Raw genomic sequence first — 24,893 nt, forward strand, 5'->3', positions numbered from 1 at the left:
GGCTCCGCCCCCTTCTCGGCGGCCTTTCTCCCGCTTTTTTATGGAAAAATTGGCAGGGGTTAAATGCATCCATATAGCCCAGGAGCTATATGTGATGTATTTTTTGCCAAAAAAGGTGTTTTTATTGCATCTCAGGGCGCCCCCCCCCAGCGCCCTGCACCCTCAGTGACCGGAGTGTGAAGTGTGCTGAGAGCAATGGCGCACAGCTGCGGTGCTGTGCGCTACCTTATTGAAGACAGGACGTCTTCTGCCGCCGATTTTCCGGACCTCTTCAGTCTTCTGGCTCTGTAAGGGGGCCGGCGGCGCGGCTCTGGGACCCATCCATGGCTGGGCCTGTGATCGTCCCTCTGGAGCTAATGTCCAGTAGCCTAAGAAGCCCAATCCACTCTGCACGCAGGTGAGTTCGCTTCTTCTCTCCTTAGTCCCTCGGTGCAGTGAGCCTGTTGCCAGCAGGTCTCACTGAAAATAAAAAACCTACTTTAAACTTTTACTCTAAGCAGCTCAGGAGAGCCACCTAGATTGCACCCTTCTCGTTCGGGCACAAAAATCTAACTGAGGCTTGGAGGAGGGTCATAGGGGGAGGAGCCAGTGCACATCAGGTAGTCCTAAAGCTTTTACTTTTGTGCCCAGTCTCCTGCGGAGCCGCTATTCCCCATGGTCCTTTCGGAGTCCCCAGCATCCACTAGGACGTTAGAGAAATATATATATATATATATATAGCAAAATATCACACAGTATAGCAAATTAAATATATCTGGAAATAGAAAGAAACAAAGATGATCAAGAAAACACAAGTACATATATTCTAACCTTTTGTTGAAAGCTCTGTCTCTAAGAATCCTGTAAAATGTAAAGACATGATAAAGGTGGGTACACACTAGGCGACATGATCTATGAGCGACGTCGCCTAATGTTTCCGCTCCCAGGCCGGCCGGGCATACACACTGAGAGATAAGACGTTCATATCATTCAGCGGCATCACGCAGCGGCCGGGCCATGCAGGAAGCTCTTGGACAACAGTCCAAATTGAGTTGCCTGAACGGCGGACAGCGAGGGTCGTTAACGACCAATGGGGCCGCACATCACTGGTCGGCGGTGGCATACACACTTGCCGAGAAAGTGAGCGACATTGCTCATTTTCGCAGCTGGTGTGTATGCATCTATAGTTTGCTCATTTTCACTTAAAGAACAAAATACTCTTTTTAAAGCTGGGTATACAACTAAACGACGGTGCGACCCTGCGATGCGATGTACGATATATCACATTGCCACCCACTACACTATGGGGTCTATTCAATTGAAGTCGAAACTGCCGTCTAGTCGTATAGACGGCAGTTTCCGACTTTAGGTCGAAAACAGGCTGCCGTTTTTCCAACTTGTCGGAAAACACATGGATCGGCAGATTAGCCGCGGATAAACGTATTTTGTCAGATTTGCGGCCAAATCTGACAGGTTTTAGTCTCGTTTTCGACAATGTCAATCCGACTTTTAAAAAAAAGTTGGACTGGCATTGTCAAAAACTGGCAAAACCAGTCGGATTTGCCCAATAATTGAATACTGCATTTTTGGATACTCTCCGTCAGAGAGGAAGCAACATGAATTGAATAGACCCTTATACATTGCACACCGCAATATAATGTTTCATGTACATGCAACAATACTGTGTGGTCTGTGGAATTGTCCTATTGGACGTGCAGAACATCCAATGGGACAATGCAATGAACAACGGATTGGATATACACATAATTCAATGGTCGTTCAGATTGATCGAAAATACTAAGATATATTGTGTACCCAGTTTAAGTCCAGCTATCATCTGGCCGACGGTCCACAAGGTTGGCTTTCTTCCTACTCAAGCTCTACATCATGGGTCTTCAACCTGCGTCCCTCAAGCTGCTCAGGAACTACATATCCCAGCATGCCCTGCCTCAGTTTTAGCATGCCTTAATAAGATTGTGGCAGGGCATGCTGGGATGTGTAGTTCCACAGCAGCTGGATGGCAGCAGGTTCAAGACTCATTATGTAGAGCTTGAGAAGGAAGAAAACCAACCTTGTGGACCGTCAGCCAAATGATAAGCACTAAAAAGGAGGGGATAGGGTTAGGGACTAAGGGGGCAGGGTTTGGTTTAGAATGTGGGGAGGGAGGGTTAGGCTGGGGGAAAATAAGAATTTACTCACCGGTAATTCTATTTCTCGTAGTCCGTAGTGGATGCTGGGTACTTCGTAAGGACCATGGGGAATAGACGGGCTCCGCAGGAGACTGGGCACTCTTAAAAGAAAGATTAGGTACTATATCTGGTGTGCACTGGCTCCTCCCTCTATACCCCTCCTCCAGACCTCTGTTAGGGAAACTGTGCCCGGAAGAGCTGACATTACTAGGAAAGGATTTGGAATCCAGGGTAAGACTCATACCAATCACACCGTACAACTTGTGATAACTATACCCAGTTAACAGTATGAACAACAACTGAGCCTCATTCAACAGATGGCTCATAACAATAACCCTATAGTTAAGCAATAACTATATACATGTATTGCAGAAAGTCCGCACTTGGGACGGGCTCCCAGCATCCACTACGGACTACGAGAAATAGAATTACCGGTGAGTAAATTCTTATTTTCTCTGACGTCCTAGTGGATGCTGGGTACTCCGTAAGGACCATGGGGATTATACCACAGCTCCCAAACGGGCGGGAGAGTGCGGATGACTCTGCAGCACCGAATGAGCAAACTCAAGGTCCTCCTCAGCCAGGGTATCCAACTTGTAGAATTTTGCAGAAGTGTTTGATCCCGACCAAGTAGCAGCTCGGCAAAGTTGTAAAGCCGAGACCCCTCGGGCAGCCGCCCAAGAAGAGCCCACCTTCCTCGTGGAATGGGCTTTTACTGATTTAGGATGCGGCAGTCCAGCCGCAGAATGTGCAAGTTGAATCGTGCTACAGATCCAGCGAGCAATAGTCTGCTTTGAAGCAGGAGCACCCAGCTTGTTGGGTGCATGCAGGATAAACAGCGAGTCAGTTTTTCTGACTCTAGCCGTCCTGGAAACATAGATTTTCAGGGCCCGGACTATGTCCAGCAACTTGGAATCCTCCAAGTCCCGAGTAGCCGCAGGCACCACAATAGGTTGGTTCAAATGAAACGCTGATACCACCTTTGGGAGAAATTGGGGACGAGTCCTCAATTCTGCCCTGTCCATATGGAAAATCAGATATGGGCTTTTACAGGACAAAGCCGCCAATTCTGACACACGCCTAGCTGAGGCCAAGGCCAACAGCATGACTACCTTCCACGTGAGATACTTCAACTCCACGGTCTGAAGTGGCTCAAACCAATGTGATTTTAGGAAATCCAACACAACGCTGAGATCCCAAGGTGCCACTGGAGGCACAAAAGGGGGCTGAATATGCAGCACTTTCTTAACAAACGTCTGAACTTCAGGCAGTGAAGCCAGTTCTTTTTGAAAGAAAATAGACAGGCCGAAATCTGGACTTTAATGGAACCCAATTTTAGGCCCATAGTCACTCCTGACTGTAGGAAGTGCAGAAATCGACCCAGCTGAAATTCCTCTGTTGGGGCCTTCCTGGCCTCACACCAAGCAACATATTTTCGCCATATGCGGTGATAATGTTTTGCTGTCACATCCTTCCTAGCTTTTATCAGCGTAGGAATGACTTCATCTGGAATGCCCTTTTCCATTAGGATCCGGCGTTCAACCGCCATGCCGTCAAACGCAGCCGCGGTAAGTCTTGGAACAGACAGGGCCCCTGCTGTAGCAGGTCCTGTCGGAGCGGCAGAGGCCAAGGGTCCTCTGAGATCATTTCTTGTAGTTCCGGGTACCAAGTTCTTCTTGGCCAATCCGGAACGATGAGTATAGTTCTTACTCCTCTCTTTCTTATTATCCTCAGTACCTTTGGTATGAGAGGAAGAGGAGGGAACACATAAACCGACTGGTACACCCACGGTGTCACTAGAGCGTCCACAGCTATCGCCTGAGGGTCCCTTGACCTGGCGCAATATCTTTTTAGCTTTTTGTTGAGGCGGGACGCCATCATGTCCACCTGTGGCCTTTCCCAACGATTTACAATCAGCTTGAAGACTTCTGGATGAAGTCCCCACTCTCCCGGGTGGAGGTCGTGCCTGCTGAGGAAGTCTGCTTCCCAGTTGTCCACTCCCGGAATGAACACCGCTGACAGTGCTAGCACGTGATTCTCCGCCCATCGAAGAATCCTTGTGGCTTCTGCCATCGCCATCCTGCTTCTTGTGCCGCCCTGTCGGTTTACATGGGCGACCGCCGTGATGTTGTCTGACTGAATCAGCACCGGTTGGTTTTGAAGCAGGGGTTCTGCTTGACTCAGGGCATTGTAAATGGCCCTTAGTTCCAGAATATTTATGTGTAGGGAAGTCTCCTGACTCGACCACTGTCCTTGGAAGTTTCTTCCCTGAGTGACTGCCCCCCAACCTCGGAGGCTTGCATCCGTGGTCACCAGGACCCAGTCCTGAATGCTGAATCTGCGGCCCTTGAGAAGATGAGCACTCTGCAGCCACCACAGCAGAGACACCCTGGCCCTCGGGGACAGGGTGATCAACCGATGCATCTGAAGATGCGATCCGGACCACTTGTCTAACAGATCGCACTGAAAGATCCTTGCATGGAACCTGCCGAAGGGAATTGCTTCGTAAGAAGCTACCATCTTTCCCAGGACTCGCGTGCAGTGATGCACCGACACCTGTTTTGGTTTCAGGAGGTCCCTGACCCGAGATGACAATTCCTGGGCCTTCTCCTCCGGGAGAAACACCTTCTTCTGTTCTGTGTCCAGAATCATGCCCAAGAACAGCAGACGCGTCGTAGGAATCAGCTGCGACTTTGGGATATTCAGAATCCAGCCGTGCTGTTGTAGCACTTCCCGAGATAGTGCTACTCCGACTAACAACTGCTTCTTGGACCTTGCCTTTATAATGAGATCGTACAAGTACGGGATAATTATAACTCCCTTCTTTCGAAGGAGTATCATCATTTCGGCCATTACCTTGGTAAATACCCTCGGTGCCGTGGACAGACCAAACGGCAACGTCTGGAATTGGTAATGACAGTCCTGTACCACAAACCTGAGCTACTCCTGGTGAGGTGGGTAAATGGGGACATGTAGGTAAGCATCCTTGATGTCCAGTGACACCATAAAATCCCCCTCTTCCAGGCTTGCAATAACCGCCCTGAGCGATTCCATTTTGAACTTGAATTCCTTATATAAGTGTTCAAGGATTTCAAATTTAGAATGGGTCTCACCGAACCGTCTGGTTTCGGTACCACAAACATTGTGGAATAGTAACCACGTCCCTGTTGAAGGAGGGGAACTTTGATTATCACCTGCTGAAGGTACAGCTTGTGAATTGCCGCCAGTACTACCTCCCTTTCCTTGGGAGCAGCTGGCAAGGCTGATTTGAGGTAACGGCGAGGGGGAGACGCCTCGAACTCCAGCTTGTATCCCTGAGATACCACTTGTAGAACCCAGAGATCCACCTGTGAGCGAACCCACTAGTCGCTGAAGTTCCGGAGACGCGCCCCCACCGCACCTGGCTCCACCTGTGGAGCCCCAGCGTCATGCGGTGGACTTAGTGGAAGCAGGGGAGGATTTTTGTTCCTGCGAACCGGCTGTCTGGTGCAGCTTTTTCCCTCTACCCCTGCCTCTGGGCAGAAAGGACGCGCCTCTGACCCGCTTGCCTTTCTGAGGCCGAAAGGACTGTACTTGATAATACGGTGCTTTCTTAGGCTGTGAGGGAACCTGAGGTAAAATAGTCGACTTCCCAGCTGTTGCTGTGGATACGAGGTCCGAGAGACCATCCCCAAACAATTCCTCACCCTTATAAGGCAAAACCTCCATGTGCCTTTTAGAATCAGCATCACCTGTCCACTGCCGAGTCCATAATACTCTCCTGGCAGAAATGGACATTGCATTAATTCTAGATGCCAGCCGGCAAATGTCCCTCTGTGCATCCCTCATATATAAGACGACGTCTTTAATATGCTCTATGGTTAGCAAAATAGTATCCCTGTCAAGGGATACCCTGTCAGATGTTATCTGACAGGGTATCAGACCAAGCAGCTGCAGCACTACACATCCATGCTGAAGCAATTGCAAGTCTCAGTATAGTACCTGAGTGTGTATACACAGACTTCAGGATAGCCTCCTGCTTTCTATCTGCAGGCTCCTTTAAGGCGGCCGTATCCTGAGACGGCAGTGCCACCTTTTTTGATAAGCGTGTGAGCGCCTTGTCCACCCTAGGGGATGTTTACCAACGTAACCTGTCCGTTGGCGGGAAAGGGTACGCCATTAGTAACCTCTTAGAAATCACTAATTTCTTATCTGGGGAACACCACGCTTCTTCACACAATTCATTTAACTCATCAGATGGGGGGAAAGTCACTGGCTGCTTTTTCTCCCCAAACATAATACCCTTTTTAGTGGTAACCGGGTTAATGTCAGAAATGTGCAACACATTTTTCATTGCCGTAATCATGCATCGGATGGCCCTTGTGGACTGTACATTTGTCTCATCCTCGTCTACACTGGAGTCAGACTGGGTGTCGACAACTGTGTCTGCCATCTGAGGTAGTGGGCGTTTTTGAGCCCCTGATGGCCTCTGAGACGCCTGGGCAGGCGCGGGCTGAGATGCCGGCTGTCCCAAAGCTGTTACGTCATCGAACCTTTTTTGCAAGGAGTTGACACTGTCGGTTAATACCTTTCACATATCCATCCACTCTGGTGTCGGCCCCGCAGGGGGCGACATCACACTTATCGGCTCTTGCTCCGCCTCCACGTAAGCGTCCTCATCAACCATGTCGACACAGCCGTACCGACACACCGCACACACACAGGGAATGCTCTGACTGAGGACAGGACCCCACAAAGTCCTTTGGGGAGACAGAGAGAGAGTATGCCAGCACACACCAGAGCGCTATATAACAGAGGGATTTACTGTACCACAAAGTGAATTTTCCCCCAATAGATGCTTATATCACCTTTTGCGCCTAAATTTATGTGCCCCCCCCTCTCTTTTTTACCCTTCTTGTAGTGTATACTGCAGGGGAGAGCCTGGGGAGTGTCCTTCCAGCGGAGCTGTCAAGAGAAAATGGCGCCGGTGTGCTGAGGGAGATAGTCCCGCCCCCTCCGCGGCGGGATTCTCCCGCTTTTTTAATAATGTTAATGGCGGGGGATTAGGCACATATACAGTTTATAACTGTATTATGTGCACATTTGCCAAAAGGTATACTTATTGCAGCCGAGGGCGCCCCCCCCGCCCCCCCAGCGCACTGCACCCACCAGTGACCGGAGCGTGTGGTGTGCTGTGGGAGCAATGGCGCACAGCTGCAGTGCTGTGCGCTACCTTATTGAAGACCGGAGTCTTCAGCCGCCGATTTTCTCCTGGTTCTTCCGTCTTCTGGCTCTGCAAGGGGGACGGCGGCGCGGCTCCGGGAACGGACGATCGAGGTCGGGCCCTGTGTTCGATCCCTCTGGAGCTAATGGTGTCCAGTAGCCTTAGAAGCACAAGCTAGCTGCAAGCCGGTAGGTTTGCTTCTCTCCCCTCAGTCCCTCGTAGCAGTGAGTCTGTTGCCAGCAGATCTCACTGAAAATAAAAAACCTAAAAAATACTTTCTTTTCTAGTAAGCTCAGGAGAGCCCACTAGGTGCATCTAGCTCTGGCCGGGCACAGATTCTAACTGAGGTCTGGAGGACGGGCATAGAGGGAGGAGCCAGTGCACACCAGATATAGTACCTAATCTTTCTTTTAAGAGTGCCCAGTCTCCTGCGGAGCCCGTCTATTCCCCATGGTCCTTACGGAGTACCCAGCATCCACTAGGACATCAGAGAAATTAGGGTTAGGCTGTGGGAAGGGAGGGATAGACTACTGTGTGTCAGGATGCCGCTGTCTGTATTCTTACCGCCGCCATCCCAAGTGCCGGGATTCCGATACAATCCAAAACAGGCATATTGATTTCAATAAGGGCAACTTCATTATTATAGTGAAGTGCTCACTGTAAGAGTCTGTATTACTCAATTATAGGTTTGCCAATTTGCTACTGTTTAAAAAAAAATCATCTAGCGACAACAGTAATTCTGTACAGACAGAACTGAACAAAATTTCTATTATACAGTTCTTACAATGTTCATGATAAATGTTAAAATAGGATTTTGATAACCTACCGGTAAATCCTTTTCTCCTAGTCCGTAGAGGATGCTGGGGACGACATCAAGACCATGGGGTATAGACGGGATCCGCAGGAGACATGGGCACTCTAAAGACTTTTCATTGGGTGTGAACTGGCTCCTCCCTCTATGCCCCTCCTCCAGACCTCAGTTGTAGGAACTGTGCCCAGGGAGACTGACATTTCGAGGAAAGGAATTACTTAACTAGTGGTGAGATATCTACCAACTCACACCCTCAACCATGCCACACACATGGCATTCAACATAACACACGCCAACAGGCATGAACTAATTGCAGCAACATGCTGAAACCAAGATAACACAACTTGTGTAACTGTAATAACTAAACTGCAGGTAAAGTACGCACTGGGACGGGCGCCCAGCATCCTCTACGGACTAGGAGAAAAGGATTTACCGGTACGTTATCAAAATCCTATTTTCTCATACGTCCTAGAGAATGCTGGGGACGACATCAAGACCATGGGGTCTATACCAAAGCTCCAGTACGGGCGGGAGAGTGCGGATGACCCTGCAGCACCAATTGACCAAACTTGAGGTCCTCATCGGCCAAGGTGTCAAACTTGTAGAACTTAGCAAATGTGTTTGACCTTGACCAAGTAGCTGCTCAGCAAAGTTGTAATGCCGAGACCCCCCAGGCAGCCGCCCAGGATGAGCCCACCTTCCTAGTGGAGTGGTCCTTAACTGACGTCGGTAACGGCAATCCAGCCGTACTATAAGCTTGCTGAATCGTATTTCTAATCCAACGTGCAATAGTCTGCTTGGAAGCGGGACAGCCAATCTTGTTGTGATCATACAGGACAAACAGAGCCTCTGTTTTCCTTATACGAGCTGTTCTAGCAACATAAATTTTCAAAGCTCTAACCACATCTAGAGACTTTAAATCAGTGAATGTGTCAGTAACTATTGGCACCACAATAGGTTGGTTTATGTGAAAAGCAGAAACCACCTTCGGAAGAAAATGTTGGCGAGTTCGCAACTCTGCGCTATCTTCATGGAAAATCAGGTAAGGGCTCTTGTGAGACAAGGCTCCCAATTCCGACACCCGCCTTGCAGATGCCAATGCCAAAAGCATCACCACTTTCCAAGTGAGAGACATCAACTCTCTTTTGTAGAGGCTCACACCAATCCGATTGAAGGAACTGCAATACCACGTTAAGGTCCCATGGTTCCACTGGAGGCACGAATGGAGGCTGGATGTGCAGAACCCCTTTCACGAAGGTCTGAACCTCTGGAAGGGAGGCCAATTGTTTTTGGAAGAACACTGACAAGGCTGAAATCTGGACCTTGATTGATCCCAATCATAGGCCCGTCTCCACACCATCCTGCAAAAAATGAAGAAAACGTCCTAAGTGAAACTCTTCCGTAGGAGCTTTCTTGGATTCAATCCAAGACACATTTTCTCCAAATACAGTGGTAATGTTTTGACGTTACTCCCTTTCTGGCCTGAATAAGGGTGGGGATGACCTCCTTAGGAATACCCTTCCTGGCTAGGATACAGCGCTCAACAGCCATGCCGTCAAACGTAGCCGCGGTAAGTCTTGGTACACACAGGGCCCCTGCTGCAGCAGGTCCTCCCGAGGAGGAAGATGCCGAGGATCTCCTATGAGTAACTGCTGAAGATCTGGGTACCAAGCACTTCTTGGCCAGTCTGGGGCAATGAAGATTGCTCGAACCCTTGTCTTTCTTATGATCCTGAGTATTTTTGGGCTCAGCGGAAGTGGAGGCAAAACATACACTGACGGAAACACTCACTGGGTCACCAGTGCATCCACTGCTACTGCTCGAGGGTCTCTCGACCTGGAACAGTATCTCTGAAGCTTCTTGTTGAGACGAGATGCCATTATGTCTATTTGAGGAACTCCCCAAAGACTTGTCACCTCTGCTAAGACTTCTTGGTGGAGGCCCCACTCTCCTGGATGGAGATCGTGTCTGCTGAGGAAGTCTGCTTCCCAGTTGTCTACTCCCAGAATGAATATTACCGACAGAGCTTGTAGATGTTTTTCTGCCCAGCGGAGTATTTTTGTCGCCTCTGCCATTGCCGTTCTGCTTTTCGTTCCGCCCTGCCTGTTTATGTATGCGACTGCTGTTACATTGTCAGCCTGGATCTGCACGGGACGGTCTTGAAGAAGATGTACCGCTTGTTGAAGGCCGTTGTAAATGGCTCTTAGCTCCAGAACGTTTATGTGAAGGCAGGCTTCCTGTTGTGACCAACGTCCCTGGAAGTTTTCTCCCCGAGTGACTGCTCCCCAGCCTCGGAGACTTGCATCCGTGGTTACTAGGACCCAGTCCTGAATCCCGAACCTGCGTCCCTGCAGGCGAGAGCTGTGCAACCACCACAGGAGCGAAATCCTGGTTTTTGACGCCAGGGTTATATTTATGTGCATGTGTAGGTGTGACCCCGACCACTTGTCCAACAGGTCCCACTGGAAAACTCTGGCATGGAACCTGCCAAACTGTATGGCCTCGTAGGCCGCCACCATCTTCCCCAACAACCGAATGCACTGATGGATTGACAGACTTGATGGTTTCAATATCTGTTTTACCATTTTCTGGATTTCCAAAGCCTTTTCCCACGGAAGAAATACTCTCTGAACTTCTGTGTCCAGAATCATCCCGAGGAAAGACAACCTTGTCGTCGGTTCCAACTATGACTTTGGGTAATTTATTTACCCGTGTTGTTGGAGTATTGACAGGGAGAGGGATATGTTTTGTAACAACTGCTCCCTGGATCTCGCCTTTATCAGGAGGTCGTCCAGATAAGGGATTATATTGACTCCTTTCTGACGAAGGAGGACCATCATCTCCGCCATCACCTTGGTGAATACCCTCGGCGCCGTGGAGAGACCGAAAGGTAACGTCTGGAATTGGTAATGGCAATCCTGAATCGCGAATCTCAGATAAGCCTGGTGAGGAGGATAAATGGGAACATGCAGGTAAGCATCCTTTATGTCCACCGACACCAAGTAGTCCCCCTCCTCCAGACTGGCAATCCCCACCCGAAGTGCTTCCATCTTGTACTTGAACCTTTTCAGGAAGAAATTCAGATCTTTTAGATTTAGGATCGGTCTGACCGAGCCGTCCGACTTCGGAACAACAAAGAGGATTTAATAAAAACCCCGCCCTTGTTGTGACAACGGTACCAGGACTATAACCTGGTCTTCACATAATTTTTGGATTGCCGCTGCTACTGCTTCTCTCTCTGGTGCAGAAGCTGGCAAGGTCGATTTGAAAAATCGGCATGGGGGAACGTCTTGAAACTCTAGTTTGTATCCCTGGGATACTATTTGCAACACCCAGGGATCCAGGCCAGACAGAATCCAATCCTGGCTGAGGAGCTTGAGACGTGCACCGTGCACCCCCCCCCCCCCCCCACCCCCACCCCCCCCCACAGTAAAATCTGTCAGAGGGACACAGGATAGGAGCAGCCAGTTCACAAGCCCAGCGCCAGTATTGCCTGTGAACACAGTATGTCCACAGCCCAAAAGCGCTTTTAAATAGTAATATACACTATCAAATGCACCACAATCGCTTTGTGCCCCCCCTTTATAGCACCCTGTACTTGTCAGAAGTGGAGGAGAGGACCAGTGTGTTCTCTGCAGCCTGAGTAGAGAGAGAAAATGGTTTCTAGTAGTGTGCTGGCTGCCTGAGGAAGAAGCTCCGCCCCTCAGTATCCATGACAATATTTATACTGGCAGGGGTAGGGCTGTGCCAGCGGCATCTTATGCCCCCTTTTGCCCTCACCCTGCAGTGCCTGTGTGTGTGGGCAGCAATGGCGCGCTGAGCTCCCGCTAGCCGCGCCGCACCTCAGCCGTCACTTACTTGATTGAAGATCATTCTTCTCATACTCACCTGTCTTCTGACTTCTGGCTCTGTGAGGGGGGTGACGGCGTGCTGTGGGAGTGAGCATCTAGACACGGCTAGCGTTCAATTCCCTTCAGGAGCTGATGGTGTCCTGTCAGCCAGAAACAGAGCCATGAAACTCTGAGGAAGTTGGTTCTGCTTCTGCCTCCTCAGTCCCACGAACCAGGGAGTCTGATGCCAGCAGATCTCCCTGAAAATAAAAAACCTAACATAAGTCTTTTCAGAGAAACTCACATTCAGTCGACCTGGGCACATTTCTAAAACTGAGGTCTGGAGGAGGGGCATAGAGGGAGGAGCCAGTTCACACCCAATGAAAAGTCTTTAGAGTGCCCATGTCTCCTGCGGATCCCGTCTATACCCCATGGTCTTGATGTCGTCCCCAGCATCCTCTAGGACGTATGAGAAATCAACAATAGTAAAATATTCTCATTGTATAATGATCTCTTACCACTTCCTGAACAAGACTAATTAACTCCATTAGCCGTCTGCGAAGTTTGGCCACCTCTTCATTTACTTTTGTGACATGCTGCTCATAGATTTCAGCAAGTGGTTTGAAAGTGTGTCCTCCATGCTAAAACAACAATCATGAGAATTAGAACCTGATTTGCAGCATTAAAATAAAGGCTGCTTGTAGCCTATAAAACCCATCCCAAAATTATCAGAGCCCCATATTCCACGGAGGAGGGTCTCTGCTGCGAGTTGTCTGTGTCGTGTCTCCTAAAGGAGAGTAATAGGTCAACACTAAAACCAAGCGGTAAAACGTTAAATAAGTAACACTAAAGCATTATGTGAATCACAAATAAAAGACTGAAAATCAATTGCCCCCTCATGGCAGAGAATTGTATATTGGCCACGCCCCCTCATTACAGACATACAATTTGCATTTTTCCATTTCAAAAAGGAAAAGTTAGCAGTTTGCGGAAGCGTTGCTTACTCTTCCGGGAGTCCATGGCACTCACCGAAAACTGCCAGTCTTCTGGAGAATAACAAGTTATATCAGTAATTACAAAATCCAGTACTCAGTGCCCCCCTAAAAGTGGATGTTTTACACATCTCCTTGCTGGAGCACAGGTTTATTAATTACTGCCTGATACATTTTAAACCACAGGTCGTACCAATTAGATCACTTGTGTTTATGTTAGGTGACCATTACTTGCACTCTTAGCGACTGGATTTGGGAAACACTAGTACAGCTGGGTTGGGTATGGGATGTCAGCAGTCAGGATCCCAGCGGTGAGCATACCGAGGCCAGGATCCCGGCCGCCAGAATGCCGGCAGGGGGAGGGGGGTGAGCGCAATAAAGCCCCTTTTATGGCTGGCTACGCTCGCCACTCAGCGGACTCTGTGTCTTGCTGCGCTCGCCACAGGTTCTATTCCCACTCACTCTATAGGTATGGTGGACACCGACGAGTGGGAATAGCCCGTTTGCTGGGATTCTGGCTGGCGGCATAGTCAGTGGTCGGAATTCCGGCATCAGTATCCTGCTGGCAATGTAACCACATTCTGCACCGCTTTATAGACCTAAATCCCGGGTCAGGTTCTGGCTCATCAACACCGTTTCCAGCAGTGTGGATACTGTTTCAGACCCTTTCACAGTGAGGGAAGGACCCGGGTTTAGGCGTTTTCTTGCCGGGGGAACACGGATTGTTTTCTGGGGTGAACCTGGGTTAATGTTATGCACGCATTAACAAAACCCGTGAAAAGTTACCCATGCCTCCCCCTTTCACACCACTGCCACACCCCAGAATAATCCTAGTCTCGACCAGGGTAGAGATCAAGCGACACACAACCTAGGTTGACCCTTTTACACCAGGCCATGATCCAATTTGCTCCAGCAATATCCCAGGCCATAGGCTTGGTCTGAAAAAGGTTTAGCTGTATGTAGCAGGACACTGTATGCTACATGAGAAACAAAAAGAACAAATTTCCACAGATGACTTAACAGATCTCTCTCAGCTATAAATAAATCTACTCACCATTCCCCCCCAAAGAGCGCATTGATGACAGATACATATTTTACATGTCCAACAAAATACACTGAGTTTTTCATGATGATTTTCACATCTGAAAGAAAAAAAAAAAAGTTATAAAATGATCATTTAAAGATCCAGTAAAAACACAAAATTAGATGGCAGATGAGGAAAGAAGTGAAAATGCAGTAATGTAAAAAAACAAAAGTACATTCTCTTTGAAATCTGTGTTTTTAAGAAACACAGTTAAACATCTAGATTTCACCAAATCCTAAAATCAATCTAAACTCACTTGACAAATACATAACTGATTTTACTTTGAAATTAAAGCACATAAGCCAACATGGAGAAACCATTTGTGGGTCATTCCATGTCAGTTCACCCACCGACTCAGATTTTCATGATACTTTGTACACTTGATACTACCACAAGCTACTAGCCCATGTAAATTTTTCTTCTCTAGGCCTCACAGTTTGAGATATAGAAGGTCAAAGTTTTGAAAAATTGCTGGGAAATGCCACTCCTGATGCCCCTTTTTCTTCTGAGGTGTATCTGGAAAAAATTCACATCTCAGTGCCTAATCCATGTATCACTTTGAAATTTTGTCAATCAAAATATGGAGATCAAATTTCTCCGACTCCAAGAGTTTATTAAACATCTCTTTACTTCATACATAAGTTTTTTGAAGAAAAAAAAAAAGATCAATTAGCATCAACCTAAGGCAGAGGAGTTATGTCCCTTTTTTGTTTAACTTCAACCTTAAAATATACTTTAAAAGGCTATGAAAGAAAAATAATGGAATTTTTATTGCCTATGAGTATTTTAATGTTTAATTATAATTCTTTTGTTAAAAACTAAAATTACCATTAGGTATAATTATGCCCGCCAGGGGAGTATTTTAATTTGTATATTTCTATGTATATGTGCAGATTTCTACCTATACATAGGAGAGTATTCAATTAGCTGCAGTAACCCGTTTTTGCGCAAAAAAACTGCGATTTTACTGGAAAGACCCCGATACAATTAGCCACAATAATTTAATGGCGATAATTTTACCGCAAATTTCACTTTACCTACTCTGAGCAGGCGCAAAGTTAGGGGAAACATCTTTATTAAAAAGGTAGAAATGTCGTGATTTGGTTTAGAACCCCCCTCCCCCCCCTTAATAATTAAGTAGGCACTCTGATGTTTTTAATTATCTTTAACCTGCCAATAATGACATTCCATTCTTGGGGTGAAAAAGTGCAAAAGCAACGGAATTTGGGGTTCAAGGTATGGGACAGGTATATTAGGGTGCCTAATGAGTAAGAGAACTGTTTTTACACTTGTAGGTGGGAGTAGTCAATCTTTTCCCCCTAAAATGGCCTAGATGTATACTTATACCCATTTTTATGTCCCCCGAATATATTGAGAACATTCATTTTGCTGGGAAAAAATAGCTTTCATATTTTTTTATTAAAAAAACAGCATCAGGAGTGGCATTTCTGACCAATTTTTCAAAACTATAACCCCCTATATCAAAAAAAACAAAACAAAACTGAGGACTAGAGAAGAAATTATTATACATGGGTCGATGGGTGTCATGCCTGGGTGAACTGACATGCAATGACCAGTGTGGAAAAATGGATCGCATTTCACAATTCAGCTGCTTGTAGAACCATACAATATTTAACAGAAATAATTGAAAATAATCTGGAAGGGCCATTGTTCTGCCCTGAAATATTTGCCTTGCCCTTTTTTTTTTTTTTTTTTTTATGACGTGTACCTATATCTTGTTTCAGGCATAAAAAGCTCATTAGCTATTTTTTTAAATAGTATTGGATAGTATTTTTTCCATTAACACCCTAACAAATTTGCCAGCGTATGATCCCATCAGGTCTTGCGCAATGAGACCTCATATTAAACCTCATAACACTTCAGCAGACGTTCCCACCACCCATTTTCCCCCACACCTTGTACTAACACTCCCACCCCCTTTTTCCTCATCTTTGCCTCACATTCATTATTTGTATTCTATCGGCAGAGTTTTATTAATGGGAATATTATTACTATATGTCAGTTATTTAATGTCACTCAGGGTACTAATTGTCCATATATGGGATTGACTTATATTGCCATTTTTAGTATTCATTTATTGCTGTAAAATATTTGCAAAACTGAAGAAAAATGTAAAAAAAATAAGAATTTACTTACCGATAATTCTATTTCTCGGAGTCCGTAGTGGATGCTGGGGTTCCTGAAAGGACCATGGGGAATAGCGGCTCCGCAGGAGACAGGGCACAAAAAGTAAAGCTTTAGGATCAGGTGGTGTGCACTGGCTCCTCCCCCTATGACCCTCCTCCAAGCCTCAGTTAGGTACTGTGCCCGGACGAGCGTACACAATAAGGAAGGATTTATGAATCCCGGGTAAGACTCATACCAGCCACACCAATCACACTGTACAACCTGTGATCTGAACCCAGTTAACAGTATGATAACAGCGGAGCCTCTGAAAAGATGGCTCACAACAATAATAACCCGATTTTTGTAACTATGTACAAGTAATGCAGATAATCCGCACTTGGGATGGGCGCCCAGCATCCACTACGGACTCCGAGAAATAGAATTATCGGTAAGTAAATTCTTATTTTCTCTATCGTCCTAGTGGATGCTGGGGTTCCTGAAAGGACCATGGGGATTATACCAAAGCTCCCAAACGGGCGGGAGAGTGCGGATGACTCTGCAGCACCGAATGAGAGAACTCCAGGTCCTCCTTAGCCAGGGTATCAAATTTGTAGGATTTTACAAACGTGTTTGCCCCTGACTAAATAGCCGCTCGGCAAAGTTGTAAAGCCGAGACCCCTCGGGCAGCCGCCCAAGAAGAGCCCACCTTCCTTGTGGAATGGGCATTTACATATTTTGGCTGTGGCAGGCCTGCCACAGAATGTGCAAGCTGAATTGTATTACACATCCAACTAGCAAAAGTCTGCTTAAAAGCAAGAGCACCCAGTTTGTTGGGTGCATACAGGATAACAGCAAGTCAGTTTTCCTGACTCCAGCCGTCCTGGAACCTATATTTTCAGGGCCCTGACCACATCTAGCAACTTGGAGTCCTCCAAGTCCCTAGTAGGCGCAAGACACCACAATAAGCTGGTTCAGGTGAAACACTGACACCACCTTAGGGAGAGAACTGGGGACGAGTCCGCAGCTCTGCCCTGTCCGAATGGACAAACAGATATGGGCTTTTTTGAGAAAAAAACCACCAATTTGACACTCGCCTGGTCCAGGCCAGGTCCAAGAGCATGTTCACTTTTCATGTGAGATGCTTCAAATCCACAGATTTGACTGGTTTTAAACCAATGTGTTTTGAGGAATCCCAGAACTACATTGAGATCCCACAGTGCCACTGGAGGCACAAAAGGGGGTTGTATATGCAATACTCCCTTGACAAACTTCTGGACTTCAGGAACTGAAGCCAATTCTTTCTGGAAGAAAAATCGACAGGGCCGAAATTTGAACCTTAATGGACCCCAATTTGAGGCCCATAGACACTCCTGTTTGCAAGAAATGCAGGAATCGACCGAGTTGAAATTTCTTCGTGGGGCCTTCCTGGCCTCACACCACGCAACATATTTTCGCCACATGTGGTGATAATGTTGTGCGGTCACCTCCTTTCTGGCTTTGACCAGGGTAGGAATGACCTCTTCCTGAATGCCTTTTCCCTTAGGATCCGGCGTTCCACCGCCATGCCGTCAAACGCAGCTGCGGTAAGTCTTGGAACAGACATGGTACTTGCTGAAACAAGTCCCTTCTTAGCGGCAGAGGCCATAAGTCCTCTGTGAGCATCTCTTGAAGTTCCTGGTACCAAGTCCTTCTTGGCCAATCCGGAGCCATGAGTATAGTTCTTACTCCTCTACGTCTTATAATTCTCAGTACCTTAGGTATGAAAAGCAGAGGATGGAACACATACACCGACTGGTACACCCACGGTGTTACCAGAACGTCCACAGCTATTGCCTGAGGGTCTCTTAACCTGGCGCAATACCTGTCCCGTTTTTTGTTCAGACGGGACGCCATCATGTCCACCTTTGGTAATTCCCAACGGTTTACAATTATGTGGAAAACTTCCCCATGAAGTTCCCACTCTGCCGGGTGGAGGTCGTGCCTACTGAGGAAGTCTGCTTCCCAGTTTCCATTCCCGGAATGAAACACTGCTGACAGTGCTATCACATGATTTTCCGCCCAGCGAAAAGTCCTTGCAGTTTTTGCCACTGCCCTCCTGCTTCTTGTGCCGCCCTGTCTATTTACGTGGGCGACTGCCGTGATGTTTTATCCCACTGGATCAATACCGGCTGACCTTGAAGCAGAGGTCTTGCTAAGCTTAGAGCATTATAAATTTACCCTTAGCTACATTTATGTGGAGAAAAATCTCCAGACTTGATCACACTCCCTGGAAATTTTTTCCTTGTGTGACTGCTCCCCAGCCTCTCGGGCTGGCCTCCGTGGTCACCAACATCCAAAACTGAATGCCGAATCTGCGGCCCTCTAGAAGATGAGCACTCTGTAACCACCACAGGAGAGACACCCTTGTCCTTGGATATAGGGTTATCCGCTGATGCATCTGAAGATGCGATCCGGACCATTTGTCCAGCAGATCCCACTGAAAAGTTCTTGCATGAAATCTGCCGACTGGAATTGCTTCGAAGGAAGTCACCATTTTTTTACCATGGCCCTTGTGCAATGATGCACTGATTTTAGGAGGTTCCTGACTAGCTCGGATAACTCCCTGGCTTTCTCTTCCGGGAGAAACACCTTTTTCTGGACTGTGTCCAGAATCATCCCTAAGCACAGGAGACTTGTTGTCGGGATCAGCTGCGATTTTGGAATATTTAGAATCCACCCCTGCTGTTGTAACAGTATCCGAGATAGTGCTACTCCGACCTCCAACTGTTCCCTGGACTTTGCCCTTATCAGGAGATCGTCCAAGTAAGGGATAATTAAGACGCCTTTTCTTCGAAGAAGAACCATCATTTCGGCCATTACCTTGGTAAAGACCCGGGGTGCCGTAGACAATCCAAACGGCAGCGTCTGAAACTGATAGTGACAGTTCTGTACCACGAACCTGAGGTACCCTTAGTGATAAGGGCAAATTTGGGACATGGAGGTAAGCATCCCTGATGTCTCGGGACACCAGATAGTCCCCTTCTTCCCGGTTCGTTATCACTGCTCTGAGTGACTCCATCTTGATTTGAACCTTTGTAAGTGTTCAAATTTTTTTAGATTTAGAATAGGTCTCACCTAGCCTTCTGGCTTCAGTACCACAATATAGTGTGGAATAATACCCCCTTTTCTTGTTGTAGGAGGGGTAATTTAATTATCACCTGCTGGGAATACAGCTCGTGAATTTTTTCCCATACTGCCTCCTTGTCGGAGGGAGACCTTGGTAAAGCAGACTTCAGGAGCCTGCGCAGGGGAAACGTCTCGACATTCCAAACTGTACCCCTGGGATACTACTTGTAGGATCCAGGGGTCCTGTACGGTCTCAGCGTCATGCTGAGAGCTTGTCAGAAGCGGTGGAACGCTTCTGTTCCTGGGAATGGGCTGCCTGCTGCAGTCTTCTTCCCTTTCCTCTATCCCTGGGCAGATATGACTCTTATAGGGACGAAAGGACTGAAGCTGAAAAGACGGTGTCTTTTTCTGCAGAGATGTGACTTAGGGTAAAAACGGTGGATTTTCCAGCAGTTGCCGTGGCCACCAGGTCCGATGGACCGACCCCAAATAACTCCTCTTCCTTTATACGGCAATACACCTTTGTGCCGTTTGGAATCTGCATCACCTGACCACTGTCGTGTCCATAAACATCTTCTGGCAGATATGGACATCGCACTTACTCTTGATGCCAGAGTGCAAATATCCCTCTGTGCATCTCGCATATATAGAAATACATCCTTTAAATGCTCTATAGTCAATAAAATACTGTCCCTGTCAAGGGTATCAATATTTTTAGTCAGGGAATCCGACCAAGCCACCCCAGCTCTGCACATCCAGGCTGAGGCGATCGCTGGTCGCAGTATAACACCAGTATGTGTGTATATACTTTTTATGATATTTTTCCAGCCTCCTGTCAGCTGGCTCCTTGAGGACGGCCCTATCTATAGACGGTACCGCCACTTGTTCTGATAAGCGTGTGAGCGCCTTATCCACCCTAAGGGGTGTTTCCCAACGCGCCCTAACTTCTGGCGGGAAAGGGTATACCGCCCATATTTTCTATCGGGGGGAACCCACGCATCATCACACACTTCATTTAATTTATCTGATTCAGGAAAAACTACGGTAGTTTTTTCACATCCCACATAATACCCTCTTTTGTGGTACTTGTAGTATCAGAAATATGTAACACCTCCTTCATTGCCCTTAACGTGTGGCCCTAATAAGGAATACGTTTGTTTATTCACCGTCGACACTGGATTCAGTGTCCCTGTCTGTGTCTGTGTCGACCGACTAAAGTAAACGGGCGTTTTAAAACCCCTGACGGTGTTTTTGAGACGTCTGGACCGGTACTAATTGTTTGTCGGCCGTCTCATGTCGTCAACCGACCTTGGCGCGTGTTGACATTATCACGTAATTCCCTAAATAAGCCATCCATTCCGGTGTCGACTCCCTAGAGAGTGACATCACCATTACAGGCAATTGCTCCGCCTCCTCACCAACATCGTCCTCATACATGTCGACACACACGTACCGACACACAGCACACACACAGGGAATGCTCTGATAGAGGACAGGACCTACTAGCCCTTTGGAGAGACAGAGGGAGAGTTTGCCAGCACACACCAAAAACGCTATAATTATATAGGGACAACCTTATATAAGTGTTTTCCCTTATAGCATCTTTTTTATATATTTCCAACGCCAAATTAGTGCCCCCCCTCTCTGTTTTAACCCTGTTTCTGTAGTGCAGTGCAGGGGAGAGCCTGGGAGCCTTCCCTCCAGCCTTTCTGTGAGGGAAAATGGCGCTGTGTGCTGAGGAGATAGGCCCCGCCCCTTTTTCGGCGGCCTCGTCTCCCGCTCTTAACGGATTCTGGCAGGGGTTAAATATCTCCATATAGCCCCCGGAGGCTATATGTGAGGTATTTTTAGCCAAAAAAGGTTTTCATTTGCCTCCCAGGGCGCCCCCCTCCCAGCGCCCTGCACCCTCAGTGACTGCCGTGTGAAGTGTGCTGAGAGGAAAATGGCGCACAGCTGCAGTGCTGTGCGCTACCTTAAGAAGACTGAGGAGTCTTCTGCCGCCGATTCTGGACCTCTTCTCGTTTCAGCATCTGCAAGGGGGCCGGCGGCGAGGCTCCGGTGACCATCCAGGCTGTACCTGTGATCGTCCCTCTGGAGCTAATGTCCAGTAGCCAAGAAGCCAATCCATCCTGCACGCAGGTGAGTTCACTTCTTCTCCCCTAAGTCCCTCGTTGCAGTGATCCTGTTGCCAGCAGGACTCACTGTAAAATAAAAAACCTAAGCTAAACTTTTCTAAGCAGCTCTTTAGGAGAGCCACCTAGATTGCACCCTTCTCGGCCGGGCACAAAAATCTAACTGAGGCTTGGAGGAGGGTCATAGGGGGAGGAGCCAGTGCACACCACCTGATCCTAAAGCTTTACTTTTTGTGCCCTGTCTCCTGCGGAGCCGCTATTCCCCATGGTCCTTTCAGGAACCCCAGCATCCACTAGGACGATAGAGAAATAAGAATTTACTTACCGATAATTCTATTTCTCATAGTCCGTAGTGGATGCTGGGACTCAGTCAGGACCATGGGGAATAGCGGCTCCGCAGGAGACAGGGCACAAAAGTAAAAGCTTTAGGATCAGGTGGTGTGCACTGGCTCCTCCCCCTATGACCCTCCTCCAAGCCTCAGTTAGGATACTGTGCCCGGACGAGCGTACACAATAAGGAAGGATTTTGAATCCCGGGTAAGACTCATACCAGCCACACCAATCACACTGTACAACCTGTGATCTGAACCCAGTTAACAGTATGATAACAGCGGAGCCTCTGAAAAGATGGCTCACAACAATAATAACCCGATTTTTGTAACAATAACTATGTACAAGTATTGCAGACAATCCGCACTTGGGATGGGCGCCCAGCATCCACTACGGACTACGAGAAATAGAATTATCGGTAAGTAAATTCTTATTTTCTCTGACGTCCTAGTGGATGCTGGGACTCCGTCAGGACCATGGGGATTATACCAAAGCTCCCAAACGGGCGGGAGAGTGCGGATGACTCTGCAGCACCGAATGAGAGAACTCCAGGTCCTCCTCAGCCAGGGTATCAAATTTGTAGAATTTTGCAAACGTGTTTGCTCCTGACCAAGTAGCAGCTCGGCAAAGTTGTAAAGCCGAGACCCCTCGGGCAGCCGCCCAAGATGAGCCCACCTTCCTTGTGAAATGGGCATTTACATATTTTGGCTGTGGCAGGCCTGCCACAGAATGTGCAAGCTGAATTGTACTACACATCCAACTAGCAATCGTCTGCTTAGAAGCAAGAGCACCCAGTTTGTTGGGTGCATACAGGATAACAGCAAGTCAGTTTTCCTGACTCCAGCCGTCCTGGAAACCTATATTTTCAGGGCCCTGACAACATCTAGCAACTTGGAGTCCTCCAAGTCCCTAATAGCCGCAGGTACCACAATAAACTGGTTCAGGTGAAACGCTGACACCACCTTAGGGAGAAACTGGGGACGAGTCCGCAGCTCTGCCCTGTCCGAATGGACAATCAGATATGGGCTTTTGTGAGACAAAGCCACCAATTCTGACACTCGCCTGGCCGAGGCCAGGGCCAACCGCATGGTCACTTTTCATGTGAGATATTTCAAATCCACAGATTTGAGCGGTTTAAAATGTGATTTGAGGAATCCCAGAACTACGTTGAGATCCCACAGTGCCACTGGAGGCACAAAAGGGGGTTGTATATGCAGTACTCCCTTGACAAACTTCTGGACTTCAGGAAGTGAAGCCAATTCTTTCTGGAAGAAAATTGACAGGGCCGAAATTTGAACCTTAATGGACCCCAATTTGAGGCCCATAGACACTCCTGTTTGCAGGAAATGCAGGAATCGACCGAGTTGAAATTTCTTCGTGGGGCCTTCCTGGCCTCACACCACGCAACATATTTTCGCCACATGTGGTGATAATGTTGTGCGGTCACCTCCTTCCTGGCTTTGACCAGGGTAGGAATGACCTCTTCCGGAATGCCTTTTTCCCTTAGGATCCGGCGTTCCACCGCCATGCCGTCAAACGCAGCCGCGGTAAGTCTTGGAACAGACATGGTACTTGCTGAAGCAAGTCCCTTCTTAGCGGCAGAGGCCATGAGTCCTCTGTGAGCATTTCTTGAAGTTCCGGGTACCAAGTCCTTCTTGGCCAATCCGGAGCCACGAGTATAGTTCTTACTCCTCTACGTCTTATAATTCTCAGTACCTTGGGTATGAGAAGCAGAGGAGGGAACACATACACCGACTGGTACACCCACTGTGTTACCAGAACGTCCACAGCTATTGCCTGAGGGTCTCTTGACCTGGCGCAATACCTGTCCAGTTTTTTGTTCAGGCGGGACGCCATCATGTCCACCTTTGGTCTTTCCCAACGGTTCACAATCATGTGGAAGACTTCCCGATGAAGTCCCCACTCTCCCGGGTGGAGGTCGTGCCTGCTGAGGAAGTCTGCTTCCCAGTTGTCCACTCCCGGAATGAACACTGCTGACAGTGCTATCCCATGATTTTCCGCCCAGCGAAGAATCTTTGCAGTTTCTGCCATTTCCCTCCTGCTTCTTGTGCCGCCCTGTCTGTTTACGTGGGCGACTGCCGTGATGTTGTCCCACTGGATCAATACCGGCTGACCTTGAAGCAGAGGTCTTGCTAAGCTTAGAGCATTGTTTTATGTGGAGAGAAGTCTCCAGACTTGATCACACTCCCTGGAAATTTTATCCCTGTGTGACTGCTCCCCAGCCTCTCCGGCTGGCATCCGTGGTCACCAGGACCCAGTCCTGAATGCCGAATCTGCGGCCCTTTAGTAGATGAGCACTCTGCAGCCACCGCAGAAGAAACACCCTTGTCCTTGGAGACAGGGTTATCTGCTGATGCATCTGAAGATGCGATCCGGACCATTTTTCCAGCAGATCCCACTGAAAAGTTCTTGCGTGAAATCTGCCGAATGGAATCGCTTCGTAAGAAGCCACCATTTTTCCCAGGACCCTTGTGCAATGATGCACTGACACTTTTCCTGATTTTAGGAGGTTCCTGACTAGCTCGGATAACTCCCTTGCTTTCTTCTCCGGGAGAAACACCCTTTTCTGGACTGTGTCCAGAATCAACCCTAGGAACAGCAAATTGTCGTCGGAAACAGCTGCGGTTTTGGAATATTTAGAATCCACCCGTGCTGTCGTAGAACTACTTGAGATAGTGCTACTCCGACCTCCAACTGTTCTCTGGACCTTGCCCTTATCAGGATATCGTCCATTTTCTTTGAAGAAGAATCATCATTTCGGCCATTACCTTGGTAAAGACCCGGGGTGCCGTGGACAATCCAACCGGCATCGTCTGAAACGGATAGTGACAGTTCTGTACCACGAACCTGAGGTACCCTTGGTGAGAAGGGCAAATTGGGACATGGAGGAAGCATCCCTGATGTCCCGGGACACCATATAGTCCCCTTCTTCCTGGTTCGCTATCACTGCTCTGAGTGACTCCATCTTGATTTGAACCTTTGTATGTAAGTGTTCAAATATTTCAGATTTAGAATAGGTCTCACCGAGCCGTCTGGCTTCAGTACCACAATATAATGTGGAATAATACCCCTTTCCTTGTTGTAGGAGGA

The 24,893-nt window shown here is 47.9% G+C and overlaps 1 protein-coding gene across 5 annotated transcripts in view; it reads right to left on the reverse strand.

Moving 5' to 3' along the window:
• The window catches only part of TRIM37 (tripartite motif containing 37), a 436,939-nt gene that overhangs the window by 343,609 nt on the left and 68,437 nt on the right, over nt 1-24,893 (reverse strand). For all 5 annotated transcript variants that reach the window (XM_063953906.1, XM_063953907.1, XM_063953909.1 and 2 more), the window contains 2 exons: nt 14,059-14,146; nt 12,531-12,653 (listed from right to left, as the gene is read on the reverse strand). In XM_063953906.1, the coding sequence (XP_063809976.1) occupies nt 12,531-12,653; nt 14,059-14,146 (211 nt within the window). The remainder of the gene's footprint in view (nt 1-12,530; nt 12,654-14,058; nt 14,147-24,893) is intronic.

Source organism: Pseudophryne corroboree, chromosome 2 (assembly GCF_028390025.1).
Source record: "Pseudophryne corroboree isolate aPseCor3 chromosome 2, aPseCor3.hap2, whole genome shotgun sequence".
Taxonomy (NCBI): domain Eukaryota; kingdom Metazoa; phylum Chordata; class Amphibia; order Anura; family Myobatrachidae; genus Pseudophryne; species Pseudophryne corroboree.